The sequence below is a fragment of the Opisthocomus hoazin genome, chromosome 6, assembly GCF_030867145.1.
Source record: "Opisthocomus hoazin isolate bOpiHoa1 chromosome 6, bOpiHoa1.hap1, whole genome shotgun sequence".
Classification (NCBI taxonomy): Eukaryota; Metazoa; Chordata; class Aves; order Opisthocomiformes; family Opisthocomidae; genus Opisthocomus; species Opisthocomus hoazin.
The window spans coordinates 20,518,045-20,544,779 of NC_134419.1; the positions used below are offsets into that span (position 1 = coordinate 20,518,045).

General features: G+C 42.4%; 1 protein-coding gene across 1 annotated transcript; it reads right to left on the minus strand.

Moving 5' to 3' along the window:
- Positions 1 to 914: 914 nt before the first annotated feature.
- On the minus strand, positions 915 to 26,204 carry CNN3 (calponin 3). Its single transcript, XM_075424966.1, has 7 exons — positions 26,021 to 26,204; positions 6,117 to 6,238; positions 5,608 to 5,674; positions 4,079 to 4,216; positions 3,481 to 3,597; positions 2,584 to 2,730; positions 915 to 2,020 (listed from the first exon to the last, which is right to left on the minus strand). Exons 1-7 carry the CDS (start codon positions 26,075 to 26,077, stop codon positions 1,673 to 1,675), a joined length of 996 nt encoding a protein of 331 aa, XP_075281081.1. The 5' UTR covers positions 26,078 to 26,204; the 3' UTR covers positions 915 to 1,672.
- Positions 26,205 to 26,735: the final 531 nt, after the last annotated feature.

Consider the following 26,735-nt stretch of genomic DNA (forward strand, 5'->3'; position numbering starts at 1 on the left):
AGTAATTCTCTTGCCTCAGCTGCAGGGCTTGGGCCAGTAACATCCAGAAGTCCTTTCAAATTTGAATTCTGTGAAATAAATAGGCTTAAGACCTACTGAACAAATAGGTTAGTTGAAAGTCAGATCACCACATCACACCTGAAGATAAGAGAAAGTAATGGAGCAAAGCACAAACAATTTCTAGTCTTGGTGGACAAATCCTTTACATGTCCAGACCTTGCAAGTATAAAACATTTTATATGTTAATGTAAGTAAGTTTAATCTGCAGAAAATACTTTTAAAATACCTTTATTTTTTTTACAAAAGTTAGGATCAGCAACAGTGCCCCCCCCCAATAGTGTGCTCTTTTTTCCTCCTGCTGAAACAGCCCAGGTAAATCCGTAGAGCCTGTCTGCACTCCATGGCGAGGAAGAAAGCATTTTCCACTTAGGAATAAAACTCTGCTATCGGTAACTAAAGAACTCGGATTGCAGACCAGCAGGCACAAAGACTGGGCTATCTCTTCACATTCGCCAAAGCAAGGGTGTTTTGAGGTCTCGAAGTGCTGGTATGATGGTTACAGGCTGAAGAAGAGGCAGTGTTAAATAGGTGCAGTTCCTCATTTGCCTTGAGAAAAGGGCACGGATTTAGTGAACAGTGAAGGCTCCCTGGTCATAACCTCACAGTCACGTAGAGGGGAAGCAAACTCTGCTGCAAAGGAGCTACATCCCTTTCCTGTTTAGTCACTGTCACTCACTTCCAGGAGATTTTTACTAGGCTGTTAGATTAAATCCCATGGAAAAGAAGAAACCAGAACTGCAACAGACAGCAGTTTATTACCCTTAACAAAGGCAACTGGGATGCTGATTTGGGAATAATTTTTGTGGCATCTAATCTTGAATGGTAGCATAACAAATGAGACAGTATCTTCTACGTACCTTTAAGAAAAAAATATTTATTTATAAAAATACACTGGGATCAGTTTGAGAAGTGTGGCAATAAATACAGTTCAAGAAAGAAAAAGCATTTCTACATGGATATATTATGGCACAATAAAAGGTAAATGCACCAATCATGGGACTTCTGTTGGCTCAAGACTTTGTACAAGCTCCCTTTTTAGTAAGACAACTATTTCTAAGAGTTTGGTCAGGGTTGATAATGGAATGAATACACGATCACAAATGCAGGCTTATGTCTAATGCAGGACTTACCATGAGCAAACAATACCTTCGAAACCTAGCAATGATATTTAAATCACTAATGTGATGTCTTAGATTTAATTGGCAAAGACCACATTTAAGCATGAAATTATTTTATCTCATCTGGAAAACAGAAAAGGTGTAAATATGTCAAACGAAGGTTTAATGCAGTATGTAAATACCTACTTAAGTAGAGATTGTGAAAATGCATAGCTCCTTATTAGACGACCTGGCTGCACAAGAGCACTCCCCCTTTCACAGTATTCCTTATACTTCATATGCAGTTATTGTTTATGCTGTAGACTACAACTGTTACAGCACTAAAGGCAACTAGACAGGGAAAGGGCAGAGAAGGAAAAAGGAATGTATGTAAGGCAGTATTTCCTTAGGTACATTAAGCATAGTGTGTAGGAAAGATGGGTAACAATTCCACAAGGCTAGTTTCGTTCTTACTGAATAAAATAATGGACTAATACTGCACTTCTGATGCAAAGCTAATAATCAATGCCCTGGTCACTGTACTGACCATGGTAATCTCTTTGATAGTCATCTTGGTACTCTCCGTGATAGTCATCTGGGTATTCTGCCTGATAATCGCTATCGCTGATTTCTGACCCATTAGTTCCTGTTCCTTGGCTGCCATTATGAATGACAGGTTCTGTTGGCGCAGCACAGTACTTGGGGTCATACACTTGTCGTCCAAGCCCATACACACTCATTCCCTTCTGTGAAGCTACTTTGTTAGTACCCATTTGTAACGAAATGGTCGAGTTATCCACAGGTTGTAGTATGTGCTTCTGATCGTAGATGTCTCTCCTGGTACCTGGTGCCAACATACCAGCCTAATAAAACAGGATTGATGCGGTTCAGTAAGAAGGTCAAGAGCTGTGATTACTAGACTTATGATTACAGTTAGTACACCTTACTGGAAGGGCTAGAAAGTAAAAGTATATAACAAAACATAGCACAGCAGCATGTGTTCATTAGTTAGGTAAGTCACAGAAGAAAGTCCTTGCAGAAAGGTCCAGTTTATTTCCCTCTTCGGAAGGAATATTCTAAGTGTTCAGACTAAGGTAGTGCCCAGGAAGTAACTTTTTTTGCCTCTGTCTAGTTAGTACTTGAAACGAAATTACTGTTTTGTTCTGGTGTAACACAGCCAGCCGGAAATTCTAGAAGCACCAGGTCATTTTTATGTCTTAAGATACTCAGCACAGAACACACCGGTCAGCGATAAGAAATTGAAGTTCTTCACTTCCTGCATAAAGGCACAGCTGAACTGCACCCTCGCAGTGATGCCTGTTTGACTCTGCTACTGCACGCAACTCTCGGACCCTCCTACCCCACCGGGCTCTCCCAGGTCGAGAGCTGCATCCGCTCCAGAAGTGCCACACGCAGCCCTGCTTACCTGACTGGCTCCTTTGTTAGTGCCCATCTGTAGGCTAATCGTCGTCTGGTCAAATGGCTTATCAGTTTGCATTTTTGGATCATAGAGGTGTCTTCTAGTTCCATAAGCAGTCATGCCTGCCTGACTGGCACACTTGTTGGTGCCCATCTTTATAGGTGGAAGGAAGAGGTGGGCAGAAAAAGTGATTTTTATTTGTACAGCAACCACAGTCTAAGGCAACAAATACAGCTGGTACATGAGATGGCTGACGGAAAACGTAATTGCAGTGCATGCTTTCCTCATGTAGCTTGACCACTACCAGCAAGAAATTACTCTTTCTCCATACTGAACTTCAAAGTTAAAATGAAGGCAGCTCATCCTAAGGCATTTCAGTGGCTGGCATTTGCTCAACTGCATGTGCAATTGGAATGGGTGCATGCATCAAAATGTAATAATTAACTTTTACCATGGACAGTAATGATTCAATTACACTGCCACAACATCTGTACCACAGAAATTTTAAGGTTTTATGCCAGTTATTTTGGGTTTTATGACCATTAAGGAAAGTGGAGAGGACAAAAAAGCTTCTACCATATAAGCAGCTTTAGCTATCCAAAGACTCCTACTTTAAACCCACTTTAGGGGACAGAGATGGTACTGCTAATATTAGCTGTTCCTTTCCTCCTTGCCACTCTTACTGCCAATCTAAAACAAATCGAAAAACCTTCCAGGCAGTCACTTGAGCTTATAAAGCAAATCAACTACTTACAAGAGTTAAAACCTCCTACCTCCTTCCATGGTAAGACTGTATTGTAATTCTGCAGCTGCTTTTGCATAAAAAAATGTATCAGCTAATCAAAGCAAGAATGCTGTTCTCAAATGTAACCAATTAACTGCAAACTTGAATTTCATACTTACCTGCAGGCCAATTACACTTTGACCAGCTTTTAGTTTTCCTGCATCAAAACTCCGAGATTGTTTCTCTGCGTATTTGACACCAATATCAATTGTAGCATGAAAACCTTTAGTTTTTGCCTATTTAGGGAGAGGGAAAATAGAGAATTCAGTGTTTAGAGTATATTTTCTGCTACTGAAACAGTGTCTTCACGGCCCTGACCCTGGGCTCTCAAGTGATGCCACAGGCAGGTTAATCCCTTAGGAGACACTCCCTGTGTCAGGGGTGAGAGGAGGTAACAGTTCCCCATGCTGTTTGAAGGTGGGACTCCACAGCCACCCACGTGTCTTGTCAGAAGGGTATTCTGCAGGGATTAGTGCTCTCCTGTGAGCCTCCCCGGTTCGTGTCTGCACACACAGCTCCAGAACAAGGCCATCTGCAGTCAAGAATCCTAACTCTGAACTCCACGTCTTCCCTGGAGGCATGGGTAGGACACAGCCCTCTGCACTCTCTGTCCCCTCCTGACAGGCTGTATGCTGTTTTCTGTATTTATGTGTGTGGTAAGGGTGCACCTGGACTGGCATGTGGATTTGTGCCAGCTCCAGGGGTACAAATACTTACCAGACCTGCTAGCGCCACTAGGGTAGTCTGTACTTGAGTCATATTTCCATTTTCGAAAAGATCATTTGCTTCAAAAATATCATGTGGCTTCATGCCGTAGACTTGGATGGCTTTGATAAAATTTCCAATGTTCTCCAGCTAAACAGAAACAAAAAAGCCAGTTTTCTACTCAGCGTTTCAATTCAGAAACTACGGAATTTTAAAGCTTTCTGGTGTTGGTTGACTGGTTGGTTTCTTTATTTTGCTTGTTTTACACAAGTTCTTTGCCTTGTGCAAACTGGACAAAACAGTTGGCGTGGTTAAGAGTGACTGGTAGGATGTCTGAGAGAGATTATTTTTCATTAGTTTTAATACTGACTTCCGAAATCAAAGTGTTTATCTAGCCTGGCATCCCTCCATCAGTGAGTATCATACACTTTGTTAGAGGGGGCTTTGATGACATAACTGCCTCAACTGTGTTGCCTCTCCCTTCCAAGAGAGATCCTAATATAAAACCTGCTTCAAAATGGAAAATTTGACATGGTATCCATGCTCTTTAACTTCAGCAATTGGTAATTTTGAGTAAAATAAAAACGTGACTATGCGGATAGTAAGAACATTTAACTTGGTTCGAAGGTATTATCTTGCTTACCTCCAGGGACAATTTCCACTAAGCTTTTGAAGTTTATTAGCACTTTTTAGCACTGTGTGCTGTAGAAATTGGAAAGCAAGATGGAGTACAAGGAGTAAGTACTGAATCTCATCTTTCCTTCTGAAGTCTTAAGAGGTATTAAAACTTTTTAAAAAAAGAAAAATCCTTCACCATATTTAGAAGCATTCAAAGCCAACAAAAACAAGAGGCTGACACAGCAGTATTAAGCTAGACCCAGCAACGGTAAAGGCAGTCAGCTCTGACCAGCAGCCCTTCCAATGCTTGTTCTAAATGCAGGTTGCCTTTGACAGTCCCTTGAGGGGGCAAAAGTGCTACACAGAGCGTGTGTAAGAAATCAAATCTGAATATACTGAAATAAAATACATACTGTATACACCATTTCTTTCGAGACAGTTCAGGTCCTTTCCCTCCCCATCCTCTTCAGCTGCCTTCTCACGAGGACACTTCATACAGTGACCTCAAATGTCCAGGCAGAGGCAAGCTGTTGACCTAATATCTTGTAGCGCTGCCTGGATGGAAAACTCCAATTGTGATTTAATAAAAAAGTTAACAGCTTGTTTTTAACTTCAGAAAAGGTCTTGCTACATAGCTCTATGTTCTTCTTTCATCTGAAGTTTCATCTAACAGCTAAAGCACTACTATTAAATATGTATACTCAGCTACTATTTATGATAAACCTCGGGCATAGTTTCTTTCTGTTAAATGCTGTTCATGTATGCAGCATCCTCAACTGTTGTGTACATATCGTATACAAAACTTGGTGCTATTAAGATCTAAGGTGTACCATATTCACAGCAAATTTGTTAATGCAGAACAAAAGAACAGTTTGGGGGTTGGAGGGGTTAAAGGTGTAGTTTTGGGGAGTTTTTTGTTTTACCTGGTGCCAATTTAGTTTTGATTGATTAATTTTCTTCACTGATCCTGGCTGCAGCTTATTTATAAGCCTGGGGAGGTGAAAAAAAGGGAAATGCTTAAACAATAAATCTCATCCTTATACCACCTGTGCAGGCATTAATATTTGCATTCATGCGTTATTAGTTGCATTAGTTTCATCAAAATGGTTAATTTTTTGTTTTATACAGAGTGCCTAGCTCAGATCTCAGGTCTAACAAGTCTAACCAACCACAAGAATTTTTGTGTGCCATTTGATTATTAAAGAGCTTCACTGTTAAATTTAGGAATACTTAGACATCTTTGCTGAAATATAAAGGAGATTTAAGTTTTCACTCTTCTCCACAATTCCAAAGAAGCTGTCTCCCACCTTACTGTCAGCTATCTCTGACTACTATTATTGATGTGTTTGAAGGGGAGTCTTCAGAAAGTCCCTCCTTAGTTCCTCAAAAGTGGAAAAACTGCTAAAAATAATGTTACTTAACAAATGCTTACTCGCATAAGATTATGCCATCTTTTAATCCCAGTTGAAAGTTTGCACCAATGCTCAGCCCTGTAACCTCTTCTATCCAGTTACGCAGATCTTCTTCTATCTGTGGGTCATATTTCAGGGCAATCTGTAACACAAGCAGTTATAAAGTTACTTCACAAGAGAAAACTGCAGCTCTTTCCCCCCAAATCTGTTTCAAAGTGTATGCTATAGCATTTATCCAGTACTTCATTTTAAATATCAGAACACAGATGTAAGTCTTTATCCCTTTTACTATAATGTTTATGTCTTGACTAAATGTTTATTTGCAAATAGCACTTTGAAGCACTTCACAGTGCTTTCTGCTTTAAAGAATTGCTGGAACTTGCAAACAGCTGCAGGGGAAAGATGGCTTTGAGGGGAGAGAAACTGTACCCAAGTTGTACTTTAGCAGGAAGTACAAAAGCGAAGTGGTGTGTTATGAACAGAAGATTTCTGAACTGCTATGCCACCAGTACTACTGCTCAGATGGAGATTTCTACATGGGAACTTTTATATAATAGATTTGAAGTTATTCAGCCAAAGATGGTGGTGGGTTTGCTTTTTTAGTTAGAGTATCATTAATGGAGATGACCTAGTAAACTTTCCCCTTGTTGCTACAACATTAAGAGTTATCTTGCTGGGGGATTCTGGGGGTTGTGTGTGTGGCTTTTTCAAACTTCAGCTTTAGTATACCTGCTATTTCTCTTTTCTTTGGCCTTGCTGGAAGACTCTGATGGAATAAACTGTGATCTCATGTCTTAATTGCAAAGTTACTGCACTGTTACTTTAGAGAGAGAAAACCTGCAATGGTCTTTGAAGTTAAAGGCATCAGAGGCTCAAAGTTGTTAGCAAGGTGACTTAAAAACTCCTTTTCCAGATGTTCAGACTTCACCACTCTGTGTCAGTTTATGCTTCAGTCACTAGAAATCAATCAATGTAAATGGAATGCTTAAAACCTGTAAACTTCAGCGATGCTGGCAGCTAACGGGGCCCACGTTCCCCTCCCCTGAAGAGACTGAAAAGCAGCTCAGACTCCTTAACAGCCTAAACCCGTTACTTTTGCAATACTTCTCGATATTGGCGAGTTGGAGGAAACTGATTGTATCATTGAAAGCATTGCTACTTTTTCTGCAAACAAACCATGTTATCTGAGCACAAGATTTTGTGGCACAAATAACCTCCACTAGCGTGGCGGTTGGCAACCCTTTTCTACCTTCACTAGAAGTTGTCCCACATGGGTCAGTGAGCACGATGGAGAATGAGGGATCTACCACTCGAAACTTGACAGGCAAGGATGGAATGTACCTGCAGTATTTCTAGCAGTAGCCCAGCTACTACCAGTTACTTACAAATTTCTAACAAGCAACTCATGTAAAGCTGTTCACATTCAGCTCAAAATACAAATTTCGGTCTTTTTACATGTAGTCTTAGACTTCATCCCAGAAAGGCCAGATACAGCTATTTATAATGCAGGAGATCATAATTCCAACCTATATGAATTACTTGGATAGAGACAACTGCTACATTTTGGCTAGTGTTAGTAATCCCCAACTCCAAACTCAGCAAACTAAAAATTGCAGTGTTCTGTTCTCTATTTTTCTTCTAAGGGGAATGGAAAATTCCTGTATCTCTGGCTTTACTTCAAAAAATTGTCTGAGTAATACTTATTTTCCTTAGACTATTTGTAATGGTGCTATGGTGCCTTAGTTACGGATCAGGATGATGGGCTAGCCCATTCTCTTATTCAGATCTTAAGTTGTAAAATTTTGTGCAATATTCTGTACAAGGTGACAAATACCTCAGTGCTTAGGCCAATGCTGGTCTAAAATAATCAAAGCCAACCCTTTTTTCTTTGAAGCAAAAGGAAGAAAGCTCAGGTAATACTGCCTAGTGCGAGGACAATGTGATGACTACTTTTTTATTTGGTGTTGTTTGGCTTTTTTTTAATCATACCTGTTCTTTATTAGATAGCTAAGATGAGAAGCAGACTAGAAGAGTTAGCTGAAGTTCACAGCTCCACAAAAGAAGCTGCTGCGAAGCAGCGCAACTACAGTCTTCATTTATAGTGATGGTAGGAACAGTAAAGGGTGCGTAGCCCCTTTTCTGAGGGGGTACCAGAAAGGCTAATGCCTTGAAAATGGCGTACAAGGAAGCTGGGTATCTATCATCTGTCTCCTTCCTAACCTGGTGGTTAGTTTACAAACTACTTTTCATGGCTATTTTTATTTCCTATGGAAACAAGACGTATGTGATCACAGCCTTAATTTGTCTCCCCCAGAACATTTGGCAGAACTCAACTAGCTTGTTCAAGCTTATAGAAGAGCAGCGGCCTTGGACGTAACCAAGTCAGTTACTTTGTGTGACGTTAAGTATTTGTGCAAAGGAGAAAGATCCCAAAACACCCCCAGAAGAATGAAACATGGCATCATACTCTTCTTACACATTAGAGAACCTACAGAGATCTTACGTTGACAGTTCATACTACATTAAAACCACAGTTCTAACACGCACGTGAGTACAGAGAAGGGTTTGAACTAACCTCTTCCACAATTCTTACATTAGTTACATATGTAACGAACATTATGCCTTCTGAAAATTCAGGCAGTTTCTGTTTCAGCATAACTTAAAGAAAATGCTAAGTCATAGTTCAGCCATCCTGCAGTTGGAATTGTCTGGAATGCAACCACAATTGTCTTTCTACAACTTACTTTTCTGTAACAATTTATTTTTAAGTACTGGTAATCAATTTTTTCTTAAAAAGCGGAAATTAAGTTTATGATCATGCCATTAAGAGGCATATTTTAAAGATAAGACAGATCAGACTCTACCTCCTCTCGCCCCACACTAAAAAAGAGAGTAAATATGGAAGCCAATAAGAGTGAGAACCCTAAAGGATTCTGCAAGTGTGGCTATCTTAATCCTTCTTGGCAAGCATACAAAAGAAAAAAATGGCAAAATTTTTTCTCATTTGATGCTAAGTGCATTCCATACTTGAGATTACAGCTGAGCCGAATATTAAATTGCTACACCCATTACTTGGGGAACTTACAAGTAATCAGATGGAATTTTATCACTTCTCCTGAAAAATATTTACTTTATGTTGGAGTACTTTCACATGTGTTCAAACCTTGAGTGTTTCAAGAGGTTTTAAAGTGTCTTGGGGTATCATGACAGTGCTTATCTGGAGACAGGAAATAAAAAATGCTTGTACATGTGAAACTTGTGTTATTGCCAGTAAAAGCATTACTATTGAATCTGCTAATTTTTTGAATTATCTTCACTACTGTACAGTTTGACTTAAATATAGTAAAGTTTTTGTTTTGATTTTTGAAATGGTGGGAAACTAGGTTACAAAAAGTGAAGTGTGATGATAGTTTCTTTGAAAACTATACTCAATCTATCTGAAAAGCTAAAGACATGGAAACTTAACAATCTGGTTTTAAACATGTGACAAGAAGAGGTTAAACAGGGAAGATGATAGGTCAGGTACAACCAGAAGCGAGGCAGTGTTATGCCTGCTCCGAATTCTTCGCTCTTTTACTCCCGATAGCACAACCAGAAGTTATGTAACATTAAGTTAGCGAACGCTTCATATTTTCCACATGCCTATCAGAGTTGTTCTAGTTTTCCTTTGATTGCTATACAAGGGGAAGTTGGAAGCTTTGACAGAAATGAAAAAATTTTATGGCTTTTTCCATTACTGCTAATCACCATGCCAACATTTGATCCTTTTTAAGTACTGAACTTCCATGGAAGATACTTAAATCTTACAAGTGCACAGCAAAAGAAAACATCATCTGCTGAAGATGAAAGCGGTAGCTAAGCAGCTTCAAAGTATTCATCATCAGCGCCATGAACGCAGCTACAGTTTCAGAGCATTGTAGAAAAGATTAAACTGTAGCAATGGATATAAAGATTTTATAAAAAGTTTAAAACCAGACAGCAGAAAGCCAACTGTTAATTTCTTTACTTTGTTCTGACAAATCTTGAAAGCTATATAAAGTTGTAAATGCTGCTCACTTCGTTGATGCTTCAGAGACACAGATTTCATAGTTACAAATATTTTTGAAAGAACACTGAAGCTTATACAAGTGGTCAAAATTTTAGGTGATCTAAGGTTGTGGGAGGAAAAGAGTAGGCGTTACTTGCCTATTACAAGCTCTTGACTGCTAGTAAAGTTCGTAACATGGAGTTGTCTTTGTATTCAGTATAGAAAAAGCTGCACAAAATTTTATGATTAACTGAAAGGCAATCTTTTGAATAATTGTAAGTAGAAATTTAACAGTTCTACTACAAGTAGTCTTCAGAAGACTGACAGTATATATAGCCTTGCTACTGTAAGCCACAAGTAAGAAGAGGCTGCAGAAAAAAATAGGTTTGTGTATTACTATCCTTTTGGACTAGCTTAAAATTTCATTAAAAAAAAAAAATCACCGACTCATTTTCAACTACAGCTGTATAAAACATCAACTTTAGTTAGTTAGAACTTTGCAAAATACTCCAGTTGTATCTGAATTTTGTGAGGAAGGAAGCAGAAATCTGGAAAACTTCTCCATGCTGCAAGAGAACATTTTGAGCTTGAGACTCTTAAATACCAGTTAAGATCACATTAGATTTGACTTTTTCCTGAGCTTCACGCATTCATGTAATTTTAACATATTACTAAAGGACACAAATTTAAATTGATCAGGAACTAAAATGTCTCAGATGCTTATGCTGCTAAACAGCGTCTGTCCTGTACAGCCAAGATAAGAGACTGCCTCGTTAATGATGCAGAAGCAGCAAAACCCAGCTATACCAATACCAGTATTTCAGCTAAAAATCTCTTTTTTTCAGCATAATAATCCTCTATTACAGATAAATTAAAGTAAACACTTCTTCTCTGTTGCCCAAAACTAATACACTTCAATTGTAGGGCCGGAGTTGTGTTGTCTTTGAGTGGAAGGATGGAGGGGGTAGAACTTGGGGCACCGGGAAGTCAGTTCTCCCACTTACTAGGCAATTCCTGCTTTAAATGCCAAGTTTCATCTTTGACTGTCAGATGCAGATAATAACTAGCAGGTGATGTAACACACATACATTTATGCCAATGTATGCCTCAGGCTAGAATCCTTTGGTCAAACTCGATTCCTCTGGCAACTTCACACCTGATTCTCGTATCTTGTTCTGTTCAGGTAGCACTTTGCTGTTTGGGACCTCTTACAGTGTAAAAACCCTCCCTCCATCTGTAGTACAAGAACAGCAATCATCACTGTTTTTATCTAGTGTATGGATTCCTGGAAACAAATTAAGTTATGCTGGCCAACTTCAAGGGACACAGACAGATCATTAAAGTTACTCAGCGCGCCTGCAGCATGTTAAGTTTGAGTGATGATGTTAACCAGTATTTCACACCATAAGTGATATCATATGGACTTTCAATTGTCCTTTTATACTAATCTTTTCCAAATTACACAGTACACACTGTACACTAAGGGCTACAGATATGCCAAATCTCCAGTTTAAGAGTTCAGCTGCCTATATGCTGCTACTCTGGAAAAATACTGTAAGAGTATCTCAAGAAAGTGTTTAAGCACGCCACATAGCTTTGTACAAGTCACTGGGACTAACAAACAGAAAACTTAGTTAAAAAGCAAGTATAAAAGATAAAAACTTTCAAAGTTACCCATCGCATCACAACAGCTCGCACTTCTCCGTGCTGATGAAGCTTTTGACTGAAGCTTCAGGCTTTATCCCCTCCCCCCCGGCAGGGGCCAAATGTTTAATGTGCAGCATCCTAAATCAAAAGCACGAGTACGCATTTGAAGAAACTGCACTCTGGTCAGAAGTTAACAATAAAAGGATGTGCTTGTCAAAGTGAGTGAACAACTCTTATCTCAGGAACTGTGTTTGTCAACAAAACCTAAGATTTATGCACATATACAAGTGCAGCAAAATAGGTTGTGTGTCACTGTTTTCCAAGGTCAATAAAGTACAGGGCCATGTACTGCAAGAGAAATAGCCGGAACTTTACTCCAGGATAGTATATGAAGAGGTTACACACGTACTTTTTCACCAAAGCAAATAGAAAAATAAATAAAGCCCTGAGTTTTAGATGTTAGTATTCTTCATAGGGAGAAATCTGGTGTGCCTATATCCTTGCTTAAAGTGACACAAAATTACTAATTTTTCAGTAAAGAAAAAAAAAAAAAACCAATCGAGAAAGCTTACTGGATTTCTAACAAGTATGGGATGGGACCATATTCATCTCATACTGAATTTAATCCAGGTCTAGCCAAGGGTTTTAATATTAATTTTACTCATTTAGGACAAACTACTGAAAACAAATAAAGATAACTAAAGAGAAACTCCAGCTTTTAAGATCTAAAGCTGTTACAGTTTAAATCTTAAGCAGCAATTTGTTTTTATATCAACTTTTCAATTTTTATTAATTTGGAACCAACTTTTTTTGAAACTGACTTTTTATGTTTATGTTTTCAGTAGTGCCCACAAACATCCTTTGCATTGAAATAAGTACTACCCTCAGGAGCTATCTGTCTTGCAGAGGCCAAAGATGCTGGTACTTCTTTATCAATTGCTTGGCACCAGTTTCTGATGAGATCTTTCTTCTTCCCTTTTTAGGGCTTTATGATGGTATGAGGAAAGATTAAAGCATAATTATCTCCTGGCATCAGGGCAGAAGCTCTTGGAAGCCCTTACTCCGCAGAAGTAGCAGTGAGGCAGACTTCATGGCCAGTCCCAAATTATTCCCCAGAACTGCAGCTTCTGGCACCTCAACTACCCCATTCTGTTCACCACCTGCTGTCACAGAACACAATTCCAAATCTCACATCTAAAATTTACACAGCAAAACATCTAGGACAAGAAAAGTGTTAAGAGCTTACTGGTAATGCAAACGACCAAGAAAAAGGCACAGAACAGCATCCGCTCTTCTCATAAGCGGGAAGAATGGTTTTCTCGATTTTTTTTTTTTTTTTTAAGTTAAAACTTTCTGGTTAAAATTTCATGGGGTAAATAGATTACTGTATGTATCTAATTTTCAGCTTCAGAGGTGAGGGAGAATGACAAGGACATAATCAGTATTATTTTGCAGAACAGTTCTTGTTGTCTGCCAATGGAGTGGTTATTTAGTCACAGACTAAATAATAGCATACCCTTTAAGTTGAGACAGAGAACCTAAGACAGTGGGAAAATACAAGGTTTTGATTTTTACCTTGGAAGTGGGTGAGAAGAGGGAGTGACAGGGTACCAAGGTTTTGTCAAGTGGAGTTTTTTGCCATTTGAGCTACCAATCTAATGACCTTGCATCATAAGGATAAATTAAAATTCCCTGTTAATATCATGTGTGTTGACCAGGACTGCATGCAAAAGCAAACGTCAAAAGCAGCATATTCATGCACAAGAAACCCAAAGGTAAAGGGAATGTAAAAATCCAGGTGAATACCAAAGAGGAAAGTACTTCCAAAACTGAAAGCTACTATTAACTATGCTCTGGTATCTGAACATGTTTTTTTTTCTGTCATTATGGAATGTTGTACAGAAAGACACAGAACATCGTGTTAATGCTTATTATTAATATTGAAAGATCTCACTATATCCCACTATACTACTTAACACAAAAATTTTACAGCTGTATCTGTTTTGCTTAATATTCAACAGTATTTTTTTGTTCTGTGTAGCATAATTGATAACTTGCCAACATCTCACTGTTTTCTCTGTAAATCAAAATTTAGGCTACAATCTTTAAAGGAGGGATGGATGAGCATTAATCCAAAGTTCCTGGCACGCTTCCCATAGGCACCAGTTTAAACTCTGTAAAGTAAGAACAAGCCATGCCTCAAAGTTTCCAAGTCATCTTACAAGTACGATACCTGTAGTCATGCATGGTGTTTGTTGCCAGATCAGCAGGCTGGAAGAACTAAGAGTTCTACTCCCTGGCTGTCCATTAAGATTTTCTGACAGCTTGAAGACTATTCAAGCAGCAAACGCTACCACCTCTTCCCTTGGAGTGCACTAACAACTCGGCTGTACGCCGGCCCTTGGACTGAATACCGGTTCCCTCTCATTCTCTGCAGCTGCACTACTGCAACGCTCTCCCTCGCTCAGATGTGTTCTCACAGTTTTTTCCACATTTATTGTTCTTACCATTTCTTGGCATAGTCACAGTTTTTTGGCTTATAACTCCAGTTCTCCTTAGTCATCACTTCCACTTTCAACTGTAGCACCTTCCGGTCCTGCCACCATATGTTATTCTTCTTGATATCAAGTCCCTTTGCACTGTATCTTTAGTCTGTATATTGCTGAAGAGTTTAAATTTCTTCGCATAACACTGCTTCAGTTATACTCACTACGTATTCTTTGAAATCATTGCTGTTTTCATTTAAGAAAGCACTGGGATATGAACTTTCTTCTCAGCTAAGACAGTGCACCAACCTGGTGCACAAAAGCCCTGAGAGGAACAGCTTCTCCTTGCTTCGAAACCTGCCCCCAGTATGACATAACTTGCAGTACTGACAGACTTCGGTGATACCTAGTTGCTCATGGGGGGGAAGAATACAATCTAACAGAACAATCTAGTGCATAAACAGCAAAACCCCCTGAAATCTGCAAACAGCCCGGTTTTCCTAGCAGTAAACCAGGAAGCGTCCCCTGAGATGACTTCTACGGTAGCTCCAGTGGAACGGTCGTTCTCACAGGCTAGGCAGAGCCTGCAAGCAGGAACTGTAACGTCAGTGATCACTGTATCTTTCTGGGAGTACTTTTCTAATCTATTGCTACTACAGCAATCCAGGAAATTATATATTCTTTCAAGTTTACTTATCTTTCTCCCCCAACAGAACAGCTTTTTAAATCTGTCATGTTACAAGCAAATTGTATTGTGACTCTGTAGCCCCTCCCCAAGGCACAACTGCGTTGACAAGTACTCCAACTTCACCTTCTGAACAGGACCATAAAAACTGATTACTTTAGTCGAAGTCTCTCTCCACACCTTTTTTCTTCTCTTCAAACCCGGTCCACTTACCAGCAACACAGCAATTGCGTTTTACAGCAGCAAGCGGCTAATTAGTAACTCAAACACACCTCTCAAAGTTAGCTAAAGAAAACTGAAGTCTGTCGATGCAAGCTTTGCTAAATGTTACTTAAAATGTCACTTAAAATGCACACTCCCTCTGCCATGAAGGCACAGTCCACGCTGCATTTTCTCAGTACCTTTTTCCCAGGCAAACCTCAAGGCTCTGCTGCTTTCACACCTCTTTTGCCCCCACCCAATAAGCTCAGGCAGTTGACTGCTCACAGCCTCTTGGGATCCCAGGCACAGGCTTGACTGAAAAATGGACCAGACACCACAGCAGCTCCCAAGACAATGAGTGTCCCCCCAACTGGTAGTGCTTGGTGTTTCCCACCAATTGCCCTGATCGCATTTGGTCGCCTGTCAGCCTGCTCCTACTTCATTCCGTGAACTTACATGAGCTGAACAGGCTGAGGTGCCTGTGATAAGTATTCACAAGGAAAATACAGATTTCTCTCATTCTTACCACCACTTCATCCTTGCACAAAATGATGCAATCTGCTTTTTCATCATTTAGGCCAAGGACATGATTTCTTGCGAAGTTCCTTAGCTTATACTGGATAGCAAAGTCTCCCTGGATTTATCTTTCATCCAAGCAGTAGATCAAAGTCTCTGAATTCACACATAGCACATTTTGCTGGTTGAGGTAATTTTCCCCATACCCAGTTTTTTAGCAGAAGCACAAGAAAGGCAAATTTCACACCCTAAGCTTTAGAAGATCTTGCCTATCAGCTGTCTTATACTATTGTTTTGCTTTACCACCACAAAAAAAAAAAAAAAAAAAAAGAATAAATTCAGCACAAAGAATGAAACATAATAATCTGTTTCTGCTGCTCCCTGCCCTCCATGCCCCCTTCCCGGGTATATCTCTGACCAGTTAAAGTTCAGTAGGTTGATACACAATGTTGATTATATTCCAGGAATAGTATTTTGGGTATGGCCACCCAGGCAAGCTGTGCTTTAACCACATGAAGAGAATTAGAAGAATATGACCTACTATTAATGTGCTATTAAAAAGAGGAAAAAGTGATGAGCATGAACACGTTAGAGAATGTTTACTTAATTTTGTAATAATAGCCATCTTTAAAGGCCTACCATTGAAATTTAGAAGATTACTGAATGAAGTCTAAGAAGGGCAAGACAGAATATTTGAAATTTACATAGATCCTACTGGCAGTTCTATATACATCATAAAATCTGTGGAGCTGACAGGTAGACAGATTTTTTTTTTTTTTTAATTTATGATTAGATGAACTTTTGGCTCAACTTTTTCTTTAATGAAAACGTAGTTTAAGTTATGTAAAAACCAAGCCATAAGCCTGCTATACTGAAGTTATAACGAGTACAAAAGAAAGTACTACTGTTGAAGCAGGAAAGACAGTCAAACTCCTAAGTAAGAGGTTCTGGTTAAACACCCTGAAGTAACTTCTAAACCAGCATTTTTCAGCAATTAAGCTCGAGCAGAAAGAAGAGTTAGCACTGCTAGGGGTGGGTAGCGGATGCACACATGCACTGCATCCAAAACTCTGGATACCACTAGATAAGTTGTAGTATGGTTATGGTGCACACCTGAATTCACTGTAGGTTTGAAACACACAAGCAGCACTACGGGTGGGCAATGCTGTACTACAAACGACACGTGAGAGAGGTCCTAGTCCTCAGTTATTTCAGGTTGCATTATTCTTCTGCAGAACAAAACGCTCAGATGCCCTGACTGAACTCTAACTTTGTTAGTTATGTTTTCTTCCAATGCTTTTCCATCCATTCAAAGACCAGTTCTTTATCTCAGATGTTTAATGTCACCGCTTTTTTGTTAAATTTTTTTATTAAACCTGCTAGATTCTTTCAAACAAAAGTACCTTTCCATACCACAGACATTTTCATACCATCATTTATTAATAGGGTAAGGGATGCTTATCAAGACAGACCATAGTAAAAAGGCAACAGACTTTCTTTTCTTAGAAAATTACTTATACTTTTTACTTTTACTGGGGCACGATTAATACAATGATGTCAGCAAGGTAAGAAGACAGCTTGTTGCAAAAATAAGCAAAGAACATTTAGTCTTAGAACACCAGATATGTGTCTGAACTACATGTGCTTCATTGACTTCACACCTTATTGGCTTTCAGATACGATGTACAACATCGCTTCACACTGATCCCAGGCAGTGTTACAAAGTTAACCAAAGCAGTGGCAGCTCAGGCTGGTCAGGCACTGGGAATCTCGGCAGGAGCAGCAGTACAGGTCCTGTTCCAGCCCATCCTTCTGCTTGGTGCGCGCTGGCCTGAGCTCCGAATCATCCTCTGCCCATGCTCAACACAGCAGGGAAACGTTCTGCTGGGGCCCAGTTTAGCAGCGAGGTAAGAGCTGGCTTTCACCACGAACATTTGAATATAATCACATCCCTTCCCACGTGCATGTGTCTGTTATGGCTTTTCTTTTGCTAGGAAGGCTTCTAACGTTTAGTCAATTGATTAGGGACAGCAGAAAAATACTTTTCAATTATATTACTCTTACTCAAGCAAAACTAGAAATACTAACATACCACTGCTCTCTGTCTATAAATGAGAGGCTGTAGCAGTGGAAAAATCAACAGGAAAGCGATACAACAGGAAAGCCTTCTTAGCAGGAAAGCAAAGTAAGGTTTTCATAGTAATAATGTCTGGTTTTACTCTGGGAAGAGCCACAGTCCAAACGTGCAAGCAAAGCAGGGTAGGAAGATTTGTTTAAAATCTATCTATAATTCAGCCAGCTGGGATGTGCAGTAGATCAGATCTCACCTTCACGAAAGCATTTCACAACAGCAAGGAAGTGCAGAAATATTTAGCTTTTGCCCAAGTCTAGGAAAAGACTTTGTGTTCAAGTCCTGCAGGGTGTATGCACAAGCCACGTACAGTTTCACTTCACTGTACCTCCTAAGGATTACTCCGTAACCAAAAGGATGTCTGCCTAAATAAAGTCCTCCAGAAAAATCCTGTTTAGACCTCATCAGACCAGGTGAAGACCTGGAAGGGAAGCAGCAAAGGCACTGAAAGGTTGAAGTCCAGTTTCCAGGAGCGAGCGAGGATCGGTGACCAGAGGAAGTTCAGGCTCCCAAGGCTCCAAGCTCGCTTGGCCCAGACGCTGGGACTGGGCAAGGCAGTTTGGTGAGAGTCCGAACAGGGCACTAGACCGTAGCTGCGACCGCAGCGCTTCAAGCCTTGCTGTGTTGGTCTTCCTCTTACTGCCAGCTCCTCCAGTGTGACTAATACCTTCAAGACTTTGTATTTTATACATCCAGAATCGTATCTGCTCCAGGTAAGAGGTGGTTTTATATAAGCAATAAAAAGTTTTGTTATGTCTCCCCTGCTAATATCTACTAAATTCTGCGCTGGGGGGAGAAGGAAAAAAAAAAAAAAAAAGAGGAAGAAAAATGAGTTGTTGAGGGTTCTTTGTGTGTTTTTTTTTCCTCTTAAAGAACATCAACCCCCAAGCATAGAACCACCCACCTGAAGAAAGTCAAAACTCATTTTGAGCAAAACACTGTAATTCAATCCCGCTGAATAGAGACAACAACGTAAGTTACTCTGAGGCATTACTGCAAAACCGAAAATAACCAAAAGAGAGCATTTGCTGTATATAGCTATACAAGTTCACATTTGTTTAGAATCAGATACTTACAAAAAGCGTTTTTAAGCAAGAGTCCCTCTTAAAGAAAAAAGGAGGCTTTTCACATGATCTCACTTAGAAAAAATCTGTTTCAAATTGCCCTACGTGTCCTGGCCTCAAGCCTGTTTTTACTGAAGGCCTTTCCTGTACAGTTCCATAGGGGATGGGAATCTCTACAAAGTTTGCCTTAAAAGGATGTGTCAGATGCACAGTGTATACAGTGTTACATAGCTACAGAAGCTAACAACTCTCAGTACAAAGAAATTTCTAGCCTTTATTCTCCAAGGCAAATTATAAATTATTTGGAGGCAAGAAAGAGAATGTTCTTACAAAAAAAGCCGAGGTAAGAAAAAAAAAAAAAAATCACTGATGTGCCATTATCCCAAAACAATGCATGCATGCATCCATCTATATTTTAAGGGTACTGACTCAGCAACAGGACTGTAATAGATATTTTTCCTCTAAATTTTAAACTAAGTCCAACTCCAAAACCACACAAAAAGCACATTCATTTGTACATTTTAAACAAGCAAGCATTAGTATAATGCAAATTATACTTTATATTTTCTGAGACTATTAACTCCATTTAATCGCTGTGACTGTCAAATTGGGAGGTGTTCTGGCCATAGGAGGTATACAATGAGCTTGCATGTAAAGGATGCAAGACTTGATACTTATCCCACACCCTTAAACATTAACCTCAGCAAGTTTTATGTTTTTGCACAACCAGTAAAAGTTTTACTAAAAGTTTATTAATCCATCTGAAACAAGGTCACTATAATACACTTTACAAATTCACAGAAAGCGCTTTAAATTTCAAAATGCAGGCACAGCGTGCTTCCTAAGGTTAAACATAACAAAAGTTTACAGCAGACACCCTCACTCTTGATTTACTCCGGCACCACGCTTTGCTGGCAGCAGCACTGGCAGTTTCTCTCTGTGCCATCCTTATGCACGCACAGGAGCAGACGGGTCTAGTGCTCCACCTCTGCTTTGATGTTCAGGAGGCAGCGGTAGCTAATCCCAGCTACGCCGTGGCATTCATCACCCTCCTCCCAGAAGAAATGGTGTCAGCCAAGAGCCAGAGCTGGAAGTTACAACCCTCACACAGGGCTGAGCACAGGGCAGCGATACGTGGCTCGCCGTTCGAGGACGGCTGTGCACTGTTCCAGGTGACAGGTCTGAGACACACGAGGGCTCCAAAAGACAACCACCAACTTGGCAATGGCGTGTCAAGGTTTACTGGGGATGTAAACCACTGAGAAAAAGAAATGAACTCCTGTGTCAGGGCTCTACAGCAACAACTTTCTGATGTCACGGGGTAGCCACTTTCACAGGTTTGTTTCATCTTGCCTACTGGGGTTCACAGAAACTGGATACAGGGTACGTCTGCCTAGAGGCGCTGTGCCAGGGCTCCTGAAGGCAAGTCTCTGTGGGCTCAGGCGGGTGTGCAGAACAGGCACTGCTTGGCTGACAAACACAAGAGGCTTTAAGCAGATGGCAGGGGTGCCAACATCCATGTTGCTGGCAAGGCAAGTGTTTCCATAGCAAATTACTTGCTTCGGCTTATCACAGGTATCAACTCTCAACTCAATGCTACATAGGTTTCATCACTATCGGTTTGTACCCATTAGCAGGTCTACTTACTACTGCCGCAGTAATACTACTTCCATTGAGGTAGCCAAAGAATTGGAAAACCTATACCTGATACATGCTTGAGAGAGCAGACCAGCCCTGAAATGGTAACAGTAAAAGAGGAAAATGGATTAGACACATCGAGACAGGCAGAGCAGACACACTGAGGTAGACAGTAAAGGATGAAGATGAATGGAGACACTGCAGTTAAGATTCTCCACTGCTGGAATACCTTCCTCCTTTAAAAAAAAAAACCCTAACCAAGCCATGTAGCTATTGGACATAGGGCTACTGCATTACTACCACTTCTCAATCAGTATGAGAACTCTTCATGCATGGGATCTTACACTTGGAGAATACAAATTAATAGGTTACTACAGCTTAATAAAGCTAGTGTTTCACGGGGTTTCTTTAAAAAAAAAAAAAATCCTCTGCAAAATTTCCAGCAAAAGGCTAAACTCATGTTTCAGCAATGGAGGTAGCAAACATGTTCTCAGAAGCAAGAGTCTTCTGCCCAGAAAAGGAACACGTGTGATTTGGAAATGGATGGAAGCATGCAGCACGACAATTTTCTAGGAACTGTTGTTGAACTCAAGTTACTAAAATTTAATATTATCAGTCAAGGTAAAACTAAGTATCAGAAACAAGTAACCACCAGGGATATTGTAAATAAGTTTGAGAATTCTCATCATTTGGTTGCTGATACATTAAAAAAGAAAAGTGATACATGTAGTTATTGTGCCAAACATTAATTGACTGTAAGTTTAGCTGTGGAATTATTCCACTGTCATATTTATGTTTTGTGGGCAGTTTTGCTGTTGACTCAGTCAACAAAACTGTACCATTAAGTACTATTCTCTTGTATTGAATACATTCTGTGCATCTCTCTGACAGATTTCTTGACTAAATCTATAGCAGAAGTTTTCACTCAGCATTTCACTCTTCTCTGTGTATTACAATTATAAAGGAGGTTTGGGAACAGCTATTAAAAAAGTAGGATGCTTGAAAATCAACACAGAGATTTCTGGAAAACAATAAATATAAAAGACAAAGTCATGCAGTTGTTCCTTTGAACTGTGGATTTGTTACTAAAGCCTGGATCCAGCTGGGGAAAAAAAAAAATCACAGTTCTTTGGAAAAAATACAGAAATGGGACACAAAGTTTCAGTGCTATGCACACCAAAACTGATATTTAGCTAGGAAGTGTTAAATTCAAGAGCTATGATCAACTATCAGAAACCATGAATTAACTGGAGCAAAGAGAAGTTCAGCACTTGGTCTTGTAAAATCCTTCTGCTATTTCCTCTGAAATTCCTTTTGTAAAACCTCACTGTATATGCTTCTATCGTAATATTTCTGACTGCACCAAAATATTGGATTTTTAATTTACTCTCCATGCAACAAAGTGAAGACTTTAGTTATGGAAAAGGTCACGCAGGCTGATTTTATTTTAAACTAAACACCTGAATTTAATTCAAAACTTGTAAATTAAAGGTGTTACTACTTTAGAAGCTATATAGACATCTATGAATAAGAGAATGGGAATGCAGAGATTCTATACTATTAGTTAGCATCACAGCAGATATCCACCTGAGCTCTCCAAGCTTAAGTTTTCACTGCCTTTATCCAATACAGTCTCCATCTTTATCACATCATTTCAGACAACATTAATAAGAATACACTTTATCAGCAGCAAACATTCTTACCTAAGGTTCATAAAATTCAGGGAGCAAACCTAAAGGTTTGCTAAAGCAAAACAGTCTACAGGAAGTGTGGAATGGTAAAACAAGTACATAGTAGGAGCAGTCACATTTTAAGAAGGAAAAGGGTATTATTACTGTCTCGAAAGAAGGAGTGAGAAAGAGGAAGGAGAGCGCCCAACAGTCCAACTACATACAGCCAGAACTTCATCTAGCTATTAAGTCACTAACTAAAAAATCTGAAAGTTAATGATTCAAATCTGGTTCCCCGTTAAAAATATTCATAAAAATAATTTCTGGACAAAGCAATTAAATCCATTTATCTGACACACAGCAAGTGAAATACAGTACAAGAATTTTCTCATCAGCAGTTCCAGGAGCAACACAACAATCAAACCTAGGATTGCTTAGTATTCTTCACCACAGACTTCAATTCTTTTTCATTAACCCATATATGCCCTCGAGAAGGGAAGCAGGAAGTGCTACTGCCCTCCTGCACACTTGCAAAATAGGAGATGTTTTGTTTACAGGCTTCATTTGTCTAACAGCCTCCAGTTTAAGCAGGTTGTTTCCCTCCCTCTTCCACATTGTTAGTGCTTGACCTTTCAAGGGTGGCAGCTGCAGGGACAGACTAACTCACTCCAGCTACTCTGCTGCCTTTAAAAAGTTTGGAAAAGGGTACCGACCAGTGTCAGCTTCCTGGCAGAGGGATGGCTTGGAAGGAAGGTCAGGGGCTAGAGTCAAGACACAGGATAGTCAAACACGATGCAAAGTTTAACACCCCCCACACACCGTATTTCTGCCCATTGTTCCTTTCACACGGAGATGCAACTGGCAGTGTATCAAATGTAAGAGGAGGGAGAAGATAAATGCCTGCCTGCTACAAATCCCTTTTCCATGGGAAGGGTGGAGTCACTAGGCAGCAGCTGAACAAACTGGAACCTCTCCTTCTCCTGCCCGGCCCTCCTGTTCGCCCCACACCTTACGCAGCAAGACAATGGAGCAAAGCTTCTGCCAATTTCTTACCTGCCTCAGTTGTAAGTCAGAGACTAATACAACATTAGTTTGTAGCTTTATCTAACTGCACCACCATCTCAAGCTACGTTAACCTCACGTACTGCAGAAACTCTCCCACTGCTTAAGTGGAAAACTTGTTTATTGCCTGCAGAAGAAACTATCCTTTTCAGCCAGCTTATGGGGCTCCTCATTGAATATTTGTTTTGGATCAAGTATCTTCTGTGATCTCAAGTAAACAGGGAACCAGCTTCAAAGGGATTACACTAGTTTGACTACCTGCACATTTCTCATGCTGACAAGTCTCCTTATAGCTGGGAACCAGCACACAAATTCTATTCTTTTCTCATAGGAACGAGGAAAAGAGATCCGTAACAGAGATCTGGCATCTTACAGGTGTGAACTAAGGTAAGCAGTAAAACAAACGAAGGGTGGAGCCTCAAAAGGACAAAAAAGCAGCCCTAAACACCAAACTAAACAAAGATTTTAAGCTTGGAGATGGAATCTTACACATCAATTACATGAAATTCTTATAAAGCATCATGACATATTCTGTTCTTGTATTCAAATACCATAGAAAACAAAAGGTCTCTCTGAACACTATTACAATGCTAAATGAGAAGATAAAGAATAGAAACCAAAACCAAGAGACATTCCCATCCAGCACAGCTGGGCCCTCAGGCAGCATAGCTATCAACACGTCTGTACGCAGCAGAACAACAGGGCTTGGGGATTAGCACTGATCACTTCAAACAAGGGTATCTAACATTCAGCATCATTCAAGCAGGGAGGTACCACAGCTACTTACAAACATTACACCACCACCACATTAAAAAACACAAACATGGAACACAACAGTTTGCAGGAAGGTCAGTGTTTTAGAAAGCATGACTAAGATCAGTACCAAGAAATGATCCATTGAGAGCTGGAAACTAGATGCTGTTCCTCAAATCTTTATGAGACAGAAGGATCTGGAAAAAGGAATTTCTGATCTTTAGAGACATTATTCTCTGATCCTCTAGAACTTTATAGAGAAACAGTAATATATCTAATGCACAGACCCATGCAGGATACTAGCCAGGAGGTACACAATATATCCGACTATAACGTAATTGCTCTGAAATTTGATCTCTTACAGTGAAAGCAACATTCTCAAAGTTCAAAGTGTTATCTTCTACTGGAGTTTTTGTTGTTGGGTTGTTTGCTTCAGATTTTTAAAAGAGATGAGTTCATTTGTCTTTGGAGTATTTGAATCATTTTTATGGCACTGCTGCACTGACCTTTCCAAGCACTGCAGCAGAGCACACAAGTAAACTGAGGCCGCCACAGAACACCCAACCCCTCCGCAACACTTGCGTGGAAGGACGCAGAGAAAGTGAGCAAAATAACAAGACTCAGCACGATGAGGTAGGAGGCCCTTTGCACAAAGGAGTGAAATACACCAGTTTCAAACCCCCTGTGAATGCACGGGCCGGAACAGTTCCTCTCAGGAGGCCCTAAGGAAGCTGACGACAATAACAAATTGAAAGAACAAAAGAACTCCTTTCCATCCTCTCCCTACAAAGGGATCGCTGTTGAGCCTACATGATTCTGTCAATATTTTTTAAAGTAGAAGAGCGTTTACTTCCTTCCTAACTCACAGGCAATAATGCACAACATGTGTTTTATTGTCTGCTATTATTAGATTGTAACGGTGTAGACAAACCACTAAGTTTAGGCGTTGGAAGCAATTGCTCTGGAAGAGATTTGGTTACATGACGTCATCAAACTTTGCAGCAGAACCCCACAACCATCCCGAGACAGCCAATAAAGGAAAAAAAAAAAAAGGCAGCGTATTTTGTGAGGTTTCCAACACACCAGCTCAGGCTTTCTGCATACGCTGCGCTGTTTAAAGCGAACCGCTTCCCTCCCCCCTCAGCCACGAGCCGGACACGGCCCGGGGACGGCCACCGGTTACCGAGCACCCGGGACGGAGGCGCCGCCCTCCGGGACCGGCTCCACCGCAGAGCCCGCTCCCCGCGAGGCAGCCCCTGCGCCACGGGGCGCTAACGCGCGCGCCCTTTGTTCCACGGAGCGCGAGGGAAGTCACCGGCCCGCCCGAGCGACGCGGTGAAGCTGCGCACGAGGGAGCGCGCCGCTCCGGCACCGGAGGCCCGGCCACCGCCGGCGACGGCTTTCCCGCCGGCCCCAAGCGGGGCGCCGGGACCCCGCGCGCCTTTGTGCGCCCCCGCCGGGCGGGGCGGGGCCGGGCAGACAATGCGCCGCCTGTGCGGGGCCCACGCCGATTGGCCGCCCGCGCCCATGATGTCATGCGGCTGGAATGCGGCGCGCGGGGGGCCGGAACGCACCGCCCGTCTCATCTGCTCCGCTCCGCCGGGCGCGGGCCGGCTGCGCCCTGCCCCGGCGGGGCCGCCACTGCCCGCCGCGCCGCCCCGCTCCGCCCTGGCACCGGCTGGGGACGGCTGCGGGCCCCAGCGCCGCGCCTCGCCCGGTCCCGGCGAGACGCGCGGGGACGGCGCCCGCGGGAAGAGCGGGACGCCCCGTGACAGGGCTGCGGGCGCGGGCAGGTGCGGCGCGGGCGGGACGCGGCGCGGCGCCGCGCAGGGGCCCGCCCGGCGCTGACAACTCTCCGCTCCCCGCCGCGGCAGCCGCTTCCCGAGCGCTGTCCCGGGGCTGGCGGCGGGAGCGCCCTTCCCGCGCCGCCACCGCGCGGACCCGGTCGGGAGCCGCCGGCAACGAAGCCCCGCGCCGCCTCGCGTCCCGTCCTGCCAGGCCGGCGCAGACAAAGCCCGGGGGAGCCCCGCGCCGCCGCCCGTACCTTGTTCTTGACCTCGGCGGAGAGCCCGTAGCAGGGCCCCTTGTTGAAGTGGGTCATGTCGGCCGTCTGCCCGCTGCCTGGGGGCCCTGCTCGCAGGCGCTGGCGGCTCCGGGCTGAGGCGAGAATCCGCCCGCGGCCGCGGAAAGTTCTAGTCCCTCCCTCGCGGTCCGGCCCCACGGCCGTTGGATCCGCCCGCGCGCCAATCGGGGCCAGGGGTTGCGGCGGCCCCGCCCGACCCCGCCCCGCCCCGCCCGCCGGGTACCGCCCGCGGGATCCGGGTCGGGCCGGGCCGGGCCGGGGCAGGCCGGGGCGGGCGGAGGGGGAACGTCAGCGGGACGGAATCCGCTGCCTCCGAGGGCCGCCGCGGGCTCCTGCCGCGTGCGTGGGGGTCTCGGCGAGGGGCTGGCGCGCGGCGGGCGAGCCCGCCGTAGCGGGACGGCAGCGCTTGGCGGGGCAGCGGAGGCGCCGGGCGCTCGGGGCGGACGCTGGCGGTTCTGCGTTGCGGGATGGTAGTTTTCCTGAGGCCCTTCCCGGACGGTGCGGGGCCGGGGGCCGCCGCCCGAGGGGAGGGCAGGGCCGGGGGGGCCCGGCCTGAGGGGAGAGCCGCCGCGGGGAGGACGGGCCGGCTGCGGGGAGAGGCTCGGGCGCGACGGCTTGGGCTGCGCTTGGAATTCCTGTAAAAGGCCCCAGAATCGCGGGAAACTTGGACAACGGT

Bases quoted from the DNA above. Each gene is read 5' to 3' on its own strand.
- CNN3 (XM_075424966.1), bottom strand. From the start codon at position 26,077: ATGACCCACTTCAACAAGGGGCCCTGCTACGGGCTCTCCGCCGAGGTC. The intron at 5,675-6,116 runs GTAAGCATTTGT...TCACCTCCCCAG, and splicing joins GATGGCATAATCTTATGCGA to GCTTATAAATAAGCTGCAGC. The intron at 4,217-5,607 runs GTAAAACAAAAA...GTTTCTGTTTAG, and splicing joins CAAAACTAAATTGGCACCAG to CTGGAGAACATTGGAAATTT.